Source organism: Anastrepha obliqua, chromosome 4, assembly GCF_027943255.1.
Source record: "Anastrepha obliqua isolate idAnaObli1 chromosome 4, idAnaObli1_1.0, whole genome shotgun sequence".
In the NCBI taxonomy this organism is placed as follows: Eukaryota; Metazoa; Arthropoda; class Insecta; order Diptera; family Tephritidae; genus Anastrepha; species Anastrepha obliqua.
In genome coordinates, this window is record NC_072895.1 from 48,032,938 (window position 1) to 48,050,718 (window position 17,781).

Genomic DNA, 17,781 nt, shown 5'->3' on the forward strand with positions numbered 1-17,781 from the left:
CGAACTTTAATTCATGGATTTTAGCCATTGTCAAAATGCTCTTGTGACACGGTGCATTGTCCTGATGAAAAATAGTTTTTTTTTTCTTTTGGAAACTAAGTCTTTTTTCACGATTTTATTCTTTGGTTACAATAATATTGAGAATTTATTGTTTTACCAGTTTGCAAGTAATCCAGAAATAAAGTTCCTTTCGCATCCCAAAAAAATTGATGCTAATATCTTCTTGGCCGATTTCTGAACACGAACTCGTATCGGAGGCGAAGAGCCAGGTTCACATCACTCTCTGACCTCTTGTTTTGATTTAGAGTCACGGTGATAGACCAAAGTCCCATCCATAGAGATGAATCAACGTACAAAATCAACTTTATCCTTTCGAAAACGTTCTAATTATTGATGAGAAAGCCATTCGAATGTGTTTTTGTTCCACTGTTAGCGAATGCAGCATCCATTGTGCACACAGCTTTCTGAAACCTAATACTTCATTCAAAATATTGCTTACATTGCCCAATGAGATACCTAGGGCTTCTACTAAATCTCTTTCAGTCACTTGACGATTTTCCAATACGATACCGTGCATTTTTTCTACTATTTCTGGTGTTGTTGCTATTTTTAGCCGTCCTTGACATGGGTCGTCTCCAAGGCTTGTACAACCACGTTTAAATTCAGCTACCCATTTTCCTATTGTACTAATTGATGACGAAAAGTCCTTATACATTTTTAACATGCGTTCATAAATTTCCGTTGCCTTCCAAAAATAAAAATTCAATTATTGCATGATATTTAATTTTTTCCATTGTAAAGAATATTTTGAGATGTCGATACTAAATGGCTTTTAAACAAAGAATGAATAGACAGATTGAAATAAAACTTTACATACGGTTATATGAAGAGTGTACCAACATAACAAAAAAAAAATTTAGACTAGTGGCAATGCCCTCTCTTATCAAACCGCAAAACTTATTGAACAACCTGGTATTTGAAAGAGCTTATTTCAATAATATCGCTAAAAAGCAACAGATTGGCCAATTTAGAAGTATGAGTGGTTGCAAGCGATCCAAACAGGCGTTCTAGCTAAATCTGCTGTAGAGGAGATACAACTTTAGTGACTCATTTATGAAAATACAACCAAAGTCTCTTCGGTTACTAATCATATTCTTTTTCCGTAAATATTTATAAGCATGTAAGTAAATACATGCATAAGTACGTACATCTGTATGTCTACGCGCACTCGCCCTGATACGCTCGCGTTTGGTCCACAAATTACTGATAAATAGCTAAATAGTGTTTTAAGATAGTAATGTTTGCCACTCATACGGGTACATATGTCGGTAGGAAAATGGTTATCAGTTACCCCGCTAGACCCTTTTCATATTTCGCCTGTGATAAGTCTAGGTATATCCAAGCAGAGAGCACCAGAGCAGTAGCCAGTGACACATTTAAAAGGTTTCAATGCAATATTGCGTGTTTAATTCGACAAGAGAACTCGACGCGTTTAAACGTTACAGCAGAAACGAGCGGAGAAACGTGAAACGAAATTGTGAAACGAGACAATAGAAAAGTTATTAGTGCGCTTTGAAAAAATTTATTTAATTTTAATTGACAGTTTAAGTGTCAGACCGGCTTCAAAATGAATTGTCTAGAATCTATTGTTAAATATTTAATCTATATTGCCAATATAGTATTTTTGGTGAGTAAAGGACTCAGCATTGTGACTATAATAAAAAATATATAATATATATTATTATATATACAACATTTAGTGCAAATGTGGGTAAAGGCTGAAGGAATTTTGTGCGCAAATATTTGAGATTTACCAGAATTTGTGAAATGTGAATAAGTTTTGTTCAGGAAAACTTCCGTTTCCACGTGACTGCAGCTTGCATTTGTCAATTTTTAAATTCAGAGACAGATAATGCAAATGACTGGCGATGCTCTTACAGTATTGTGCAAAATTAAGCAAGCTTTTTGAAGAGTGAAGGGAAGTTGAAGAGCGCGGTTTCCGGAAACCTATGCATGACCATTTGTTTCTTAAAGTATATAAATTTGAACTGCGATCATAAAAAAAATTTTGCGTTTTATAAGCAAGCGTCCAATAACCAAACTTCAGCTCTCCATTTTCCACAGATTATATTGAAGAAGATAGATTGACGATACAGATTGTGTTACTATATTCACTGAATTTTCATTTAATCCTCAATAATAATAATTTAAATTATTTTTTTTTTTTATAAAAATATAATTCATTCTATATTTTTACGAATATCGTAATAATCCAACTTTCATACTTTATAGGTACAAGATATACATATAAAAATAAAGGAAATGAAATGAAATATACATATAAAAGTTCAATAAAATTTTATAATATTGTAAAACATTTTTTTTTTTTTAATTTTGGTACGTGGTTTTACAGTCCATCAAATTTTAGTACAGCAAAGTGCAAGTTTGAAGCCGCACAAAATTTTCGTTCATTTTTGATACTTTTTTTTCCTTTACAATGATGCACATTTGCTCTGTATAAAGAAAAAAATCGGGTTGTATTTGGGCAATATTTTCCTATTTTTGCAAAAGTGCTGCCAACAGGCTATGGCCTTAGTCCCTGACCTATGCAACTAGTACATAGAATGACGTGGCCGGAATAGAATACGGGCCGCACAAGCCGACTGTTGAAACTAAACAGGAAAAATATGAGAAATCTTCTCGGGGTCCTAACCATTGTCAGATTGGTAGACAGCTGTAACGGCATTGAAGAAGAAGAGACCATAGAACACTTTCTATGCGGGTGCATGGCTCTGGATAGAAGAAGGTTCAACATTTTAGGAAAAAGTTCCCTGAATAACTTGGCAGAAGTAGCCAATATAAAACAACAAGTCTTGTCAGATTTATTAAAGCCACAGGTTGGTTCAATGAGGATAATGTTGAGTGAGGAGAGAGGACAGCCCTGGCGGTATCACAATTGGCCTACAGCAGGCCTAGGTGTTTCAACCGACAACCATTATACCTACCAACCTTCATTGTAAAATATTGAAAATTGAGTGAGTGAATGCATATCGCCGGAGGCGCCTCGAAAAAAAGTCGTTCTGCAGTGTAAATTATAACTCGCAATAGAATCATTTGACGCACAAAAAAAAAAAAAATAATAATAATAAAGTAGTTTCTCAAGGTTACACCTGGGAGGATTTTTTTTTAATTTTTCAATTTTTCGTAGCACTAATTTGCTATTGTAAGATGAACATGTAGCGAAAATGTCCTGGGAGCTGGCGTATTACGTGAATCTTCAAAACGATTGGTCCAGTAGGTTTTGAGTTATAGTGCACCCGAACTCCAACAATAAGAGGAATTCAGAAAAGCGCTTTAAAGTCGACCAGGAACTCGTCCTTTGAGTGCCCTCCCTTAACATGAACTGTCATTTTGTGGATAGATTAATCACTTACTTAGGCAGCTATTCAAAATGAAATTTTAATACAAACCGTACGATCTTCAGCTAGCGCATAGGAGTTCATAGATTTTTTTTTTATTTTGTTTTGCCCCTGATCAAATTTAACAAACGGTTGTTGGTGAGCAAGAACAAAAAATCCTTAAATTTTTCGAACTTCTCTTTCTTTTGCTTAAAGTTTACTTAAGGGAAATCTCCAGAATGCATTACAAATGTAAAAACCACAGTAATGCAGTTACCCATTCAGCAGAATTTTATCTTTTCTTATATTGCACATTACTGCATATTATACATACATACACATACGAGTTTGTATATACATAAGAATTTACATATGCATGTAAGAGTGTGAATTGGAAAAGTTCGACATGAATATGATTTTAACTGATTACAAGTTCAGTGTTGGTAGTGTTTTGAATAATTACTCTGTAATTATCATTAAAAATTTGCGTTTCGTGTAAACTTTTTAATTGAAATTTAGTTTTCACTACATTTAGATGATTTTAGTAGAGAGATGGAAATTTACGTAGGCAGATACACGCAGCAGCAGAATTCTGTGTGCATTTGTTTTTATAAAAATGTAGTATGAAATTCCATATAAAAAGCATTTACTTTTTGGATTTTTTCTGAAGTCTCAGTTCTCCATTAAATAGCTTTCTTTTTGTACTTCTCTTGAAAAATTTGACAAAAAATTGGCTTAGTAGGTCATCAAGGCGTTAAAATGTTCAACAAAGTTATTTTACGAAAAAAATGTAAAAGAGTCTTCGACAATATGTAACCTCTGATGATTAGGATAACAGGTCAAAAATAGATTTAACACATTTTATTGCTCTTCATCTCTTTCCAGTTTGTCTATAGATAATTTCATAGCTTCGTGAGATGAAGGGCTTATATATTGTAATATATACAATTGGCGCGTACATCCTTTTTTGGGTGTTTGGCTGAGCTCCTCCTCCTATTTGGGGTGTGCGTCTTGATGTTGTTCCACAAATGGAGGGACTTGCAGTTTCAAGCCAACTCCGAACGGCAGATATTTTTTATGAACGGCTTTTTCATGGCAGAAATACACTCGGAGGTTTGCCATTGCCTGCCGGGGCCACCGCTATTAGAAAAAACTTTTTCTTCATTTTGCTCTTTCGCTCTGAATTCCGAATGGTAGTCATGCACCGATTCATTCGGCTACGGCGGCCGCCAGGGGTTAGTAAATTTATTATTCAGTTTAAAATTGAGTATCCATTGAATTTATTCTGTGAATATTTAAATTTAAATGTGACCTTTGCAACAAACTCGTTAAAAACACTGATTCAATATCCCAGCTTATACGTCTTTATTTGGCTAAAACCAACATTAATACCGTTTTACAAGCTCTGCATTAACTCGACACGCTCGAGTGACTTTTTTCTATTCACACGATCCAAGTTTCTACTTTGCGTGGAAAGTGTTTTGTGGTGATTGATGCAATAAAAGAAATATCGCAGAAGGTGTTGAAGACGATTCCAAAATCGGCATATGCAAAGCGTTTTGATGATTGGAAGAAGGGATACAAATATATATATTCAATTATTATTACTATTATTATTATTATTATCAGGACCTCTAATACGGCCTATTGCGCTTCTCCGAAAGCCTATAGTTGACGGTTTCTGATGAATTTGAGCTTCTTCTCAGGCTGTCAGTCTATATCAGGATGTCGGTCTCTTCAACTCCGAGTGTATAAGTATAGGCATAGGTCTTAGTCCCGTCATACTACTGTGTACTGCTGAGCTGAAGTTCCCTAAATAATTAGGTTCCATCTAGGAAGTTTTGCTGTTCGGGTGCAATTTCTTTCTAGCCTCCCTTTTCAAAAAATGTACATATTTAGTGAGGGAGAAAGATTTTATTAATTATAGTTGTACTACATTTATCTGATGATAGGTTAGGTGACAAGAGTACCACGGGTACAATACAAGTAGCATTAGGGGGCCATTTTGATACTATAATGTAGACCACCTACAAAATTTAAAGGAAGAAAAACCATCTAGAGCTATCCAGTGCTGTTGATGTGGTGGAGTAGAGAAAAGTGATCTAGGCTGGATAACTGCCTCTAGGCTGGAAAACTGCCAAAGGACACACTAAGGAACCTCAAGTGCCTAGCCGCCAAACCTAGACATTTGCAAAGGAAGTCTTCAACAGTCTCTTTCTCTGCAGAACCCCCACAGCTTGTGCAATGCGGGTTGTACGGAAGTCTAAGCTCCTCCGCATCAGTTTTAATCACCCAGTGTCCGGTGAACAGCGCTATGAGTTTGGAAATTGAATGGCGGGGGATCCTTAGAACTTTGAGTGTCCTGCCTATGTAGTACTGCCTTGCGCTTTTTTAAGAAAAAAATTGTCCACTTTCCCTTTAACAACGGTCAAGGAGACACCCATGCCTGATACTCGTATGGGGACAACTGAAACCGGTTCTATTGACTCCTACTTGATAAGCTCATCGACAATTTCATTTCCCTCTATGTTCTTATGTCCTGGAACCCAGATAAGAGATATTTGTCCCCCTTGTTCGAGACGTTTGATCTCATTCTTACAGGAGTTGGGCAGAAGCGTGCTGCAACATGGCGCCAAAGGGCCTTAATCGCCGCTTGACGATCGGAAAAGATATGTAGGTATATCTTCCTCCCAACAGCGATCCATACGTATTTTGCATGCCTGCAGGATCGCGAAGAACTCTGCTTGAAAAACACTACTAGTTTTCGGCAGTCTAAAGGAGACTGAAATATTGGCTGATTTAGAGAAAACGCCCGCTCCAACTCCAGATTACATCTTGAATCCGTTAGTGCAAACTCTCCCCTCCTTACAATCCAGTCTGCTTGAAAAGACAGCCGTAGCACAACCCTCAAAATCCAGTCTGCGAAAGGAGAGGTCTGTGCGAAGTACAGAAACTATCAAAAATAGTTGGATCTGTAGTAATCTGTTGGACTATTGTGAAGGGGAATTAAATAATATAGATTTGCATACATTTTATACTAAAAAAAAAATGTTTTTTGGGCCACCCTAATGAATCGGCTGGATAGTGCAATCTAGACCACAGTTGCGTAGCTTTTAGTTCTTTCTTTTTATCTTGAAAAAATTAAGCCAGCTCCTAGAGGTCAAAGAGCTTAAGATCGGAGGACTAGTTTGAGCAATGTGAAGATAGTCACAGATTTATTTATTTATTTTATTATTAGCAATGAGACTGCATCTGTAAGAAGTGAGCAAAAATACCTTAAATAAAAATTTGCAAATAAGGACAACTTCTGGGTTGATATTTTAGATTATTGAATGCAGTGAAACTGGACCCTTCAAATATTTTAGTATTGCATACAGGTATACACATATGATGTGAATGACTTTACTATAATATCTAGGAAAAAATATAAATGATCTCTTTCGTAATTTTCAATTTTTTTGTTTCCAAATACCACGAAATGGAGCTAAATGGTGTCTTAAAGGAATTTAGTGTCGATAAAATGCATAGAGAAAAATTCTTTTACGCCTCCGAGTAATATAGTTGATGTTTTATTTAACTATCTGCCTACCTGTGTGTACATATGGACATATATTTTTATGATTGCGAACACCAAAGTAAATACTACTCAGTAAGATTAGATATGGGTAGTTTTGTTGCGTTGTTGAAAAAAATTTGTCACTGTAGAACAGAAAATACTATCTCTTTTCTAGAGTGCTCGTGCAAAATAGACAAGCAAATAAAAAAAATTTCAAACAAGCAAAAATTTTAAATAGATTAAAATATACTACATATGGCAGTGTAATATTATATGGTAATAATAATAGGACACTCATGACCTTGACTAGACGCACAAATGAAAATTGTAACAATTTGAAATGTTGTATATCTCATGTTCGTGGGAAGCCCTGTGTGATAGAAAAAATTCCGACTTCGGATTGCTTTTCTACATTATGAAAAAATGTAAAAAGGTACTGAATCGAAAGTGGTAAAATGCAAATTTCAGTGCCTTTCAAGTTCGAGCTACCTTTTTAATTCAATTTATATAAAATACTAAAAAAAGTCTTACAGCCGTATTTTTTAATTATATTGGTTGAGGAATAAGTTCGTAGCGTTTTTACTGAACACTTTTATTTAAATAAAAATAATAATTATTTCAATAAGTTAATCAATTGCATATTCACCGTTGCTGTTTACAACCTCTTCCCACCTCTCGACCAATTTGTTGTTGCCATTCCGCCAAAAATCGCCAGGTCTGGTGTCAAAGGAGTTGTTGAGCCAGTTTTTAAGGATCTTTTTGTTATCGATGGTTAACCTTCATATGGTTTAACAGGGAGCGGAAAAGATGGCAATCGCTCCGTGCAAGGTCCGGAGAATACGGCGTATGCTGAAGCACCTCCCATTCAAGCTCTTGGAGCGCGACTTTGGCGACTTGTGCAACATGGGGCTTGGCGTTGTTGTGAAGAAGTATGTTTTGACTATGTCGATCAGGTCTCGTGAGGTACCCAGACGCCCAATTTTTCGGTAAATTCCATTGAATCAAGGTGATTGAGAATCGTTTTATTATCGCAGTTCATTTTTTCCGCCAATTCATGACTGGTTTGGCGACCTTTCTCCTTCAAAAGTGATTTGAGATGCTCTTCATCGAATTCAGAAGGCCTTCCGCTGCGGGACGTGTCATCGACGTCAAGATCACCACTTTTGAACTTTGCAAACCAATTCCGTACTGTAGTGTGTCGCCTATGACACCTTCTCCATACACGTCGCAAATGTTCCGGGCTGCTTCGGCAGCTTTTTGACCTCGATGAAAAGCAAAGAAGAGTAGGTGTCGAAAATGTTGATTTTCGCCATTTCTAAGTCTCAAAGCTAATAAAAAATTAAATAACTCAAAAATACATTTAAATACATACCCTTTGCCAAACAGCAAACAAATAGCTGTAAAATAGAAGAAAATATAAAAATTCTATGAACTTATTCTCCAACCCAATATAAGTGTACTCGTATGAGTATATGTACGTTGAATGCTTAATTTCATAGGTGCTTGTATATATATAAATATAGAGAGGGTGTACATTTATATACACAATTGACAATTAGGCGTAATTGGGGCTTATCTCAGTAATTTCGCGCAGAGGTTTACATTTCAAAGTTTGCTCACAATAATATTGCAAAGTGTTGACTATTTATTTATTTTTTAATATTTTTTTTTTATATAAAAATGTAGCTCATTTTATTTCATATTTCATTTCTCTAACAGGTATGCGGTATACTCATCATTATCCTGGGCTCGCTCATGATGGGCAATATCGGCGATTTTTCTTCATTCGAAGAAGCTATTAATTTGGATACGTTACCAATCTTAATAATTATACTCGGATGCATAATATTTGTGATATCCTTCTTTGGCTGCTGCGGAGCGATACGTGAGAATTCTTGCTGCATGACAACGGTATGTATTTACATAACCCTCGTATGAATATAAAGCAAATTTTTTTTTTGCATAACACTGAAATTTAATTATTTCTTTTTTATATTTTTTCCATCATTTCAAACAGTACGCCGTCTTTATGTTCATTTTGTTCTGCCTGCAAGTTGCTTTGGTTGTATGGGTATTTGTTCAACGAGCAGAGTTCTTGAAAACTATGGGTGATCTGGTTAATACTGCCTGGAATCAAAATGATTCGGCCAATAATTATCCAATGGATGCGTTACAAGTTAGCGTAAGTAGTGTTTTTTCTGTCTTTTGCCTTTTTGCTTTTTGATAAAATAAAATTCATATTCGGTTTTGTATTTTTCGTTTCGCTATTTTATCAACAGTTCAAGTGCTGTGGCAAAACCAGTTACGCGGATTACATAAATGCCGGCAAAAGTGTCCCTGTATCGTGCTGCGGCTCCCTGGATGCCACGTCGTGTTCGGAAGATGTTTACAAAACAAAGCCAGGTTGTGTTGATGAATTCGTCGATTTTTGGGCCACAAACACGAATATTATTCGATATGCTGGTATTGCGGTAGCGGCCATCGAATTGGCGGTATTCACCATAGCTTTCTGTTTGGCGAGTAGCATGCGAAATTCCCGCAGACACTGAGTAGCGTGAATTTCTGAATTTGTATGCAAAGCATGCGGTGTTGTAAATAAAAGTAAATCTACCTTGATTCTGTTTATTTTCGTCAAAAAAATAAACTCGAATTGTAGATTGACTATTGTATTAAACATTTTTTAAGTTAAACACGTAGTTAGTCAAGTCTTTGTTAAGTGCTCTTGTTTGTATAATTTTATTAAAAAAACAGAAAACTAAATAAAAAGTAAAAATACATATGTACATATGTACCTACTTATATGCTTTTGTCTTTCGATTAAATACAAATTTGAAAATACTTGATCCTATACGAGGGCTGCTATTTATATTTCTAGCATAACACTAGTGCTTGAAAACGTTCCTTTTTGTTGCTTTTCAAAATGCTCTCAATACACCTTTGCATTTATCGAAATCAATTTTCGATGTTCTTTGCTCGGTCGCGTTTCCAGAGCGCTTTTTGAATTGTGTGCGATCCAGCGCAAACGCACCTTTTTTAACGCAAGGCGATTATACAAAATCTTATTGATGCTCATCATACAGATGCCCAAGTATAGCTTAATCTTACGGTATGTGACATGACAATCCTGCTCCATTATTTCGCGCTCATCATCGAAGCGATATTTTCTGGCACAGCAACTGATTTTGGATGACCTTCTCGGAATTCGTCGGTGAGCGAAAAGCGAGCACGAAAAAAATCATTGTACAAGTTTTTGCAGTGATAAAGGAAACTTGCTTGATTTTTGTTCATCGATGCATTCTGCCTTGCTAATCCACGACGAAAATTGTATAAAATAATCGCACGAAAATGTTAACGATGTAATTTATTTTTGGCCCAGATGATTTTTTGAATCCACTGCAAACAACATTAATACGGTTCACGTTACAAACGTTCTGAGATCATTTATGGTCAAATGTAATAAACTTTCCAATGAAATGGGAGATGGTGCCTGACAGCACTACAAGTGCCCAAGGCCAGAAATATAAATAGCAATCCTCCTGTTAATCCATATAATAGGTAATCGCCACCTGTATATTAATGGTATTATATAAGGTGAGAATATCTGTTTGATTGTTTGCTTGTATGTGGCGGGGAACCACTGGAACTGCTGAACATATTCTAAAAATTCTTTCACCTATAGAAAGTCACAATATTTCTTATTGTTATAGGTTATACTTGTACGTATGTTTTTAAATACAAGGTGGCACAAAAGTAACCTTGCGATGTTTTTTGGCTTGTAATTTAAAAAAAAAATGAAAAGCTTTGATTCTTCTTGTGGATTATTTTTATTTGGTCTTTTAATTTTTTTTACATCAAGTCAAGAATATGATGTCATGTAAATGGCCGCCGCCACAGTTGATTGCCATTTGAGCCCTTTTTATGGCATTTTCCATCACTTTGGCCAAAACTTCCGGCGATAAGCCCTCACATTCTCTACGGATATTGTCTTTAAGAGCTGCAAGAGTCTGAGACTTGTTGACATAAACCCGCGACTTCAAAAATCCCCACAAAAAGAAGTCTGGAGCGGTCAAATCAGGCGATCTTGCTGGCCAATGCAAATCGCCAAAACGGGAGATTAGGCGCCCGGGAAATGCATCCTTCAGCATATCGGTTGTGGCACGTGCAGTGTGTACCGTTGCACCGTCCTGTTGAAGCCACATGTTTTCCAATCCCAATTCATCAAGTTGCGGCAAAAAGAACTCGTTGATCATTGCTCTGTAGCGCTCACCATTCATAGTAACCGTTTGGCCCGCGACGTCTTCGAAGAAAAAAGGTCCGATGACTCCTCCAGCGAAAACAGCACACCATACAGTGACTTTGAGCGGGTGTAATGGCTCTTCGTGGGCTACACGCGGATTTTCAGTGCCCCAGAAGCGTAAGTTTTGCTTATTTACGTACCCGCTAAGATGGAAATGGGCCTCGTCACTCATGACTATTTTTGATGAAAAATCATCTTCCTCTTGGTGGTGATTAAGGATGGCTTGAGCGTATGTTAGACGCGATTGGCGGTCAGCAGCTAACAGCTGATGCACCGTCTGGACTTTGTACGGAAACATCTTCAAATCTTGTACAAAAATTCGCTGTAAAGACCGTCGACTGATACCCATTTGCGTGGCACGTCGTCTGGTCGATGTCGACGGCGCTTCCATGACATCCCCGGCTACAGCAGCAATATTCTCTGCAGAACGGCTACTCCGAGGTCTGCCACGCCTGGCAGCATCTCGTGTTGTGCCAGTCTCTTCGAGGCGAGCGGCTAAACGTCGCAGTGTTTCACCAGTAGGCGTTGGACGGCGAGGAAATCTGCGACGAAATTCACGTTGTGCCAAAGTCACCGACCGATTATTGGTCAAATAAATATTCCGCGTTCTGTAGCAGTGTAGCGTAACATTGTTTATTAACGTGTATTTCGCATGTGTTTACTACACAAATGTCAAAACAGAACTGACATTAGGGGCCAATCGCAAAATTTATAGCATTTTCTGATAGGAGGATTACTTTAGCGCCACCTGTTATTTATAACAATGCCGAACTTCCGTTTGAGAGCGAGCTTTTGTGAGAAGGCGAGGCATGTGTTTGGGGCCCGCCACGTAAAAATCTCTCCCTAGCGTAAAATCTCGGATGAGAACTGGTTACTCTGATAAGGACCCCTGCAAACGAATTAAGGATTATGATTTGAGGACAAACACCTGGAATGTCCGGCCCTTAATGTGGAAGGTGCCTTTGCACGGCTGGTTGATGTCCTCATTAACACCGATGGAGTGTTTGAGAGAAAGATTCTGCTGAGGATTTTTGGACCTTTGTACGTTGGCGATGGCAAGTATCATAGGCGATGGAACAATGGACTGTATGAGACTTATGACGACATAGACATAGCGCAGCGAATAAAAATCCAGCAGCTCGTTGGCGGTATGAAAGTATTCGATGCAGTAGCAGCTGGTGGTAGCAGAGGAAGAGTAAACCCTTCTCTGCGTTGGAAAGATAGAGGGAAGAAGGACTTGGCTTCACTTGGTGTGTCCAAGTGGAGCTGGTTAGCACGAGAACGAAATAACTGGTGCGCTTTGTTAAACGCGGTCAAAATCGCGTAAATGATTATCGCGCCAATCAAGAAGAAGAAGAACAATGTTGGAAATATAGGTGAAAAAGTGAACCTAAAGAGTCATGATTATCGATCAAGATTATCGACTTGTTGCAAGATAATATTAAAGAGATGAGAATATCTATCCTTTTATAACTAAATCATTAATTTAAGAAGTTTTAATCCATTTATTTCGATAATGTAAAATAAATTTATGGTCTCTTTATGTTACCTGCGTGCTGTCTTCTCTACCAACCTCCTTTCTTTTAGTGATTGCAGACACCATAATAAATGTTATTCAGTAAGATAAGACGCGAGCAGTTATAGCGTTGTTGGAAAAGGTATCATTGTAAGAAAATGCCGTTATGCATTTTCAATTTTTTCTGGCTGCTGTTTCTTCGGACTAATCTCCGAAACATCTAAAGTGATTTTAATGCACTCTGTGCCAGGAGAAGGTGGTGTAATGTGTGACATACTTATATCAATTAAAGGAATGCGGGACATTTAACATCAGAATAATAGCACTTATTAAATATTTCCTTATACAGGGTAGGCCATTTAAAGCGGGCCCATTTGTTTCTGAAAAAAAACATTGAAAAAAACATTTTTTTTGTGTTGATATGAAAAATCATTTATTTTGATTCAAGGAGATTTGTTCCAGCTAGTTTTTGAAAATGATATCCTTCAAATGTTTGCCTCTGGCCTTGATGGCCAAATGTGTCCTTTTTTCGGCGTTTTCCATCGTTTTGGCCAATATTTCGGCCGGTATGGCGGCGATTTCGCGTCGGATATTGTTTTTAAGTTGAGTTAGAGTCCTTGGCTTGTTGATGTATACCTTGGATTTCAGATAACCCCACAAATAAAAGTCCGGTGGCGTCAAATCTGGTGATCTCGGTGGCCACGGAAAATCACCATTTTCATTTCGAACGGTTTCGACGGCCCATTTGGCATAATCAAGCCGTTTCGGGTAATCAGCCGGGTTTAATTTTTGTGCCATTTGAATTTTGTACGGAAACATTTTCAAATCGATGCGAATTATGCGCCTGAGTGTTGTCCTGGCGATGCCTAATTCCTGAGAACGACGATAACTCGATGTTCGCGGAGCCTCCTCAACACTGGCTCGTACAGCCTCGATATTTTCAGCAGAACGTCGTGTACGTTGTCTGGATGCGTGGCTGGTATTGCTGAGACTACCGTGGTTAATAAATTTTGCGTATAAACGCTGTAAAGTGCTTTTGGATGGCGCACTTTTAACTTTATTTTTTTTTTTAAACGCACGTTGAGTTTTCACAATTGAGAAGTTATTTTGGATGTAAAGCTGAATTATTTCAGCGCGTTCTTTTGGAGTGTACTGCTCCATGGTAAAAATTGTCTTGGACTGACGCTTCCAACGCGCTATGTCATTAGTCGATCTGACGTTCCTGTCAAAAGTTATAGGGTTGCCCGATGGGCCCGCTTTAAATGGCCTACCCTGTATAAAAACATATATAAAATATTCGGACCCTTTTGGTAATTTCGAGGAAATTTCAATGAAATATACTCGAAAGTGAATTGAAAACCCGATCGAATAATATTATGATTTGTGAAGAAAAACAATATTACTTTTTGTAAGTAAAAATTGTGCGCGCCACAGCCATTTTAAGTTTTGCCTATCGATAAGAAAAACGCAATTTTATGGTTTGAAATACACTTTATTATAGTCTGCCCGACCATCAATACACTTGTTTCAACGAAATATCAATTTATAAATTCCATCGGTGAGGTGAGAGTCCGGAAGGGCTGTGAAATTCGCTTCCGAAGCTGTTATGATCTCATCATTTGATGAAAAACGATTTCCGAATTTTTTTAGGTCTGGTACCCGATGGAAGTCGCTAGAGACCAAATCTGATGAATACGGCTGAGGCTTAAACAATTCGAATTTTAATTCATGAGTTTTAGCCATTGTCAAAATGCGCTTCTGACACGGTGCATTGTCCTGATGGAAAATAATTTTTCTCTCTTGCAAACTGAGTCTTTTTTCACGATTTTATTCTTTCGGCAGGTCTAAAAGGTTACAATAATATTGAGAGTTTGTTGTTTTACCAGTTTGCAAGTAATCCACGAACAAAATTCCTCTCGCATTCCAAAATAAATTGATGCTAACATCTTTTTGGCCGATTTCTGAACACGAATTCGTTTCGGAGCCGAAGAGCCAGGTTCACATCACTCTTTAGCCTCTTGTTTTGTTTTAGGATCACGGTGATAGATCCAAGTCTCAACCATAGTGATGAATCGACGCAAAAAATTCACCTTATTCTTTCGAAAACGCTCTAACTACGATTTCTGGTGTTGTTGCTGTTTTTGGTCGCCCTTGACGTGGATCGCCACGTTTAATTTCAGCAATCCATCTTTCTATTGTACTAGGTAGGTGGTAGGTAGATAGTTATGGTGGTGGTACTCCATGGGGTCCGTTTCAAACCATCATGTGGCTTTTATAAAGGAACTTAACTTCGTTAATTTAAGATGCGCTATGTCCGCTACATCTGTTAAAAATGCGTTACGAAGCGCGTGAAGTCAACTTCTAGCTAATCCTTCACACTAACAAAGGAGGTGTTTAATAGTTTCCTCTTCTTCTGTATTGTACCAGCTTCTGCAATAATCAAAGTATGGAAGTCCCAGCCTTCTTGCATAGTTACCTATTAGACAATGACCAGTTAATACACCTATCAAGGTTTTTGTATTCTTTCCTACTCCTCCACCTAATTTATTATCTCATTTTGAGCCATCTGTATAGATTGTTATTTCATCTTCATGTTCAATTAGGCCGTTATCCCAATCTTCTTTCGAAAGAAACATTGTGATAAAGGATTTCTTCAAGTTAATGTAGTTGGTATAACAAGAGTCTGTTTCACAAGGAATACAGACGAATTTCTCCAATATTATCGAATGATCTTATGGGCTGTTATGAATGAGTTTAAGTCTCTTAATATAAGAGCTGATTTGGCAGCCACTTGCTTACGGAATAATTCGATTGGTAACGAATTCAGCATTATATTTATTGCATCTATAGGTGCAGTTCTAAGGGCTCCACAAATACAAAAACTGGTCATCCTTTGTATAAGATCCATTGTTTTTTTGATGTACCCACTTTCTAAAGCCGGCCACCATACCTCTACGCCGTAAGTTAGGATTGATCTTACTCTTGCAGTGTAACAATGTAAGGGGAAAGCCCCCAAGTTGATCTTATTAGTCCTGTATAGGAGTAAAGTGCCACTACAGCACTTTTTCCTTACTCTATCTTAGGACCTAGTCCTATGTTCGGATTCAACAAAAACAACCTGAAACAAAAAGTAAAATACTGGGCCAAAACTCTATTAAATCAGCATTGGAACAACGTAGAGGGTCTTAGACACTCCAAAAAGTTCCTAAGTTTCAACGCTAAAAGAGCTAACATGGCCCTCACGTTAAACAAAAAGAGCATTCGCACTCTCACAGGCGCCCTCACGGGTCACTTCACCTGCAACAAACACTTACATAAATTAGGCATAACTAACACCAGCACCTGCAGATTATGCTGCGAAGATGAGGAGTCTATTGAACATCTCATTATCGAATGTCCGGGGTTGACGCATAGAAGGAAAAGGTTTTTAAACAAGTCCATGCTTACAGATGAAGACCTTCAATCACTCCCTCAGAAGGAGCTGGTACAATTCATAAGCATACTTAACAGTCAATAGACAGCATAGGGTGCACAATAGATCAATATGGTCGCAGTGCTAAAGGGCCATACCTTAACCCTTTACAACCATTAACCATTAACTCTATCTTAAACATTTGACTTTCAATTGAGCTTCCTGTCTAATACTAAGCCCAAGTAGGGGGCTTCCTCCCTAATCGAGAGTACCGTGCCACTTAATGATGGAGGAATTACTTCCGGCATATTTTGTTTCCTAGTAAACAGTTTCAGTTTTGCTTGGGTTGACGTTTAGCCCGTTCGCCTTTGACCACTATATAACTGAGTTTAATAGTCCTTGCATAATTGCACATAACATATTGGGAAGTTTTCCTTTTACTGTGGAATTGTCCCTTTATGTGGGCTCCACTCCCCTCCAGTCCCTTTAGCAATTCATTTATTGCCAGTATCCAGAGAAGAGGAGAGAGCACACCGCCTTGAGGTGTTCCTCAGCTAACTTTTTTCCGGATCTTTGGATTTCCAAGGGTTTCCAAATCTTTCTTTGAATTTCAAAATCTGCTCGTAAGCATGTTTTTGATCAATTCAACCAGAGACCCGAAAATCCCCAAATAAGTCAGTGACTGTAATATACCTCAATATCAAGAAAGGCAATCAATCTCTGCGATAAGTGAGTTAAGTGCCGTTTCTGTAGATTTTCCTTTGCAGTACGTGTGCTGCGAGATACTAAGCTGAGTGGGGTTGATGTTAGTTTTAATATACTCTTCTATGAATATTTTTGCTAATCATGATAAGGTTTTTAGTAAGAAAGAGCATAGGCTAATTGCCCGGAAATCCTTGGGTGATGTATGTGTTTCTTGCCTTATAAATAAAGACAACTTTAACTGCTCTCCATTAGGCGGGAATACATTTGAGATTCAAGGTAGCTTTAAATATAACAGTTAACCACTCTATAATATAGTCAATTGAGTTTTGTGTTTGTGCCGGGAAGAATTCATCTGGACCCGGTGAATAAAACCATTTAAAAGTGTTCACTGCTCAGGTTATCCTGGTTTTAGTGACTATATAATCGATAGCATAATTCGATTTTTCTTTGTACTAATTGATGGCGAAAATCCTTATACACTTTCAACATTAGTTCATAAATTTCCATAAATAAGAACCAAGAACTACAAATCTGGAGAGTACAGTATTTGCCTACGACAATACAGCACTGATTTGCTCGTTAGTTATCGATAGGATAAAATACTTTGATCCCTCCATAATGTGTCAATTGTTTGGCATATTATATTTTTTATGCTCATACACATTTTTACATACGCTATAGATACGCATTTATCTATTCGACTAATTTGTAACAAAAAAAAAAAAAAAATAGTAATAGATAAGTAGTTATTTTTTTGATATTTTTTCAGCATAAAAAAGCGAAAATATTAATTTATTAAAAGCGCCCTTTTCGTATTGAGTACAGTCATTCGAACGAAGGTTACGCGACTGTTAGGTTAAGTAAGAAATTGATTTTGGAAATATTTAGCGAACTAAA

The 17,781-nt window shown here is 37.4% G+C and overlaps 1 protein-coding gene across 1 annotated transcript; it reads left to right on the forward strand.

Annotated features, from left to right (window-relative positions):
* Window positions 1-1,454: 1,454 nt before the first annotated feature.
* Window positions 1,455-9,753, forward strand: LOC129244642 (CD63 antigen). Its single transcript, XM_054882386.1, has 4 exons — window positions 1,455-1,687; window positions 8,674-8,865; window positions 8,972-9,136; window positions 9,234-9,753. The coding sequence occupies exons 1-4, from the start codon at window positions 1,628-1,630 to the stop codon at window positions 9,501-9,503; spliced, it is 687 nt and encodes a 228-aa protein (XP_054738361.1). The 5' UTR covers window positions 1,455-1,627; the 3' UTR covers window positions 9,504-9,753.
* Window positions 9,754-17,781: the final 8,028 nt, after the last annotated feature.